Here is a 1,934-nt window from a genome sequence, read left to right as displayed (position 1 = left end):
GTACAAGTGGGAACGCTGACACTCCAACTCCGGTCTGCCTGACACGTGGTACTTCTTGCCCCTACAAGATCGTAGCCTGAGTCGCATGTAAACTGCACAGAGTCTTGGTAGGAATTGTCGCCGGTCATTGCACCGTTGGCAGGGGCTTCAAGACGTGGACACTGTATGACTGTAAAAAGGAGTGTAGACAATGTTAGAGGATCTTCACATAACCAAAACTGGTAGAATATGTCAATGTCTTTGACATGGTATTTAAGTTAATTAATAACTACCCTGGCTACCATAGATCAAGTCAATCCATATAAGGTGCCCATTGGTGGAATGAGTTCTCAGACAATAAAACACGTGACTACATTTATGCATATGATAAAATATAGGCTAACCTCTAATCTTAAGTTACGACCGAATCAGGATTTGGACACTAAGTATTAATAATGCATTGTGAACTAGTCTTTGCTACGTGCTATTACTCTCCAAGTAGAGGTGGTGGAAAAATCGTGACCTCTTCCTTTCATCCGTTTTTTTTTCGACCTGGCTTACCACCAATCCGATCGAAGAAAAAAACGGATGACAGGAAAAGGTCACGATTTTTCCCACCAACCTCTGCTTGGAGAGTAACATGACGCTACGACCTCTGCGGTCATGGGTCGTTCGTTCGTATGGGTGATCCATAGTTTCTAGGACCGTACTGAAAAAAAAGAAAGAACTATGACACCGAGAATGGCTAGCCTGAGTACCATCCGTATTCTACCGGGGCTCCTTACACTCGCTACCCCTAAAAAATACTTTTTTTTAGAGAAGTGAGTGTAAGGAGCCCCGGTACGTAGAAATAGGATGGTACCCGGGCTAGAGAATGGCCTCCACCCTGGCAAAAAAAAAAAATCATGATTTGTCACATTTTATTACACACAATAACTCACCTGGGCATGTTGGAACCGCGTTGCTCCACGTGAAATCTGCTTGACACGTGGTGGTCGGAGCACCTTGAAGCTCATGGCCAATGTTACAGGTGAACGTAACGACGTCTTGGTAGAAGTTACCTCCACTCATGGTACCGTGTAAGAGTCCAGTCGGATACTGACACCTTACATCTACAGGATGTAAAGACTAAATTGATGACCAATAAGTATTCCCCAATATATTCACTCAGAAATGTACAGTTCACCTCTATACCACAAGCAAGAACACAAATCCTAGACAGCTAATTTCTGGACCAATCTAATTGCATTAAAGAATACTTTACGATCAGGCTGTAGAATCAGGTACAAAATACATAATCTTTATTGACACGACAAAAGTACAGCGACTTTCGTAAGGTCCACATGTATAACAACTACCTTCAAGATATATGAGTAGTTGTCATCTTAAGGATACAGAGTATAAATGTTCCTATGATGTATATGGGTCAATTTTGTATTTGGTCAATATATACCTGTTTCAATTCTGTACTAAAAAATCGACAGCATTTAGGCTACGCTTTTTGCACATATCGATATGTCAGTAAAGAACTGGAGTGATTGAGTTAGAACCTTTCCGTAAAAAAAAAACGAAGTATTACGTTTGCAAGTGGGGGCTTTGTTGCTCCAAGTGGCGTCTGCTTGACACCTGGTACTTCCAGCACCAACAAGATAATAACCCACGTGACATGTGAATGTTACCACGTCCTGGTAGGAGTTTCCATCACTCATAGAGGCATGCGCAGGAGCTGTTATCAGCGGGCACTGCACCACTGAAACATAAACAAAATGTTTCAACAAATTATCTTCAGTAAATGGCAAAAGCATTTTTTTTTGCTGTACTTATCATTATTTGTTATTGTTATTGGGTGGACCCACTTTCCTCTCTTTGCGGCCAGGGGCTACATTGCACGGAGTTTGAATTTGCGGGGTAATAGGAAGGTCTGTAATGCCGACTGATACAGCGCCAGTGACCTA

At 42.1% G+C, this 1,934-nt stretch overlaps 1 protein-coding gene across 1 annotated transcript in view; it reads right to left on the bottom strand.

Annotated features, from left to right (window-relative positions):
- LOC118403519 (sushi, von Willebrand factor type A, EGF and pentraxin domain-containing protein 1-like) overlaps positions 1–1,934 on the bottom strand; it is a 72,673-nt gene that overhangs the window by 33,465 nt on the left and 37,274 nt on the right. Inside the window, exons 14-16 of the mRNA XM_035802250.1 lie at positions 1,613–1,729; positions 921–1,091; positions 5–169 (exon numbers count right to left, since the gene is read on the bottom strand). Of these exons, the coding sequence (XP_035658143.1) occupies positions 5–169; positions 921–1,091; positions 1,613–1,729 (453 nt within the window). The remainder of the gene's footprint in view (positions 1–4; positions 170–920; positions 1,092–1,612; positions 1,730–1,934) is intronic.

Source organism: Branchiostoma floridae, chromosome 16 (assembly GCF_000003815.2).
Source record: "Branchiostoma floridae strain S238N-H82 chromosome 16, Bfl_VNyyK, whole genome shotgun sequence".
In the NCBI taxonomy this organism is placed as follows: Eukaryota; Metazoa; Chordata; class Leptocardii; order Amphioxiformes; family Branchiostomatidae; genus Branchiostoma; species Branchiostoma floridae.
This window is presented reverse-complemented; position numbering and strand designations above follow the sequence as displayed.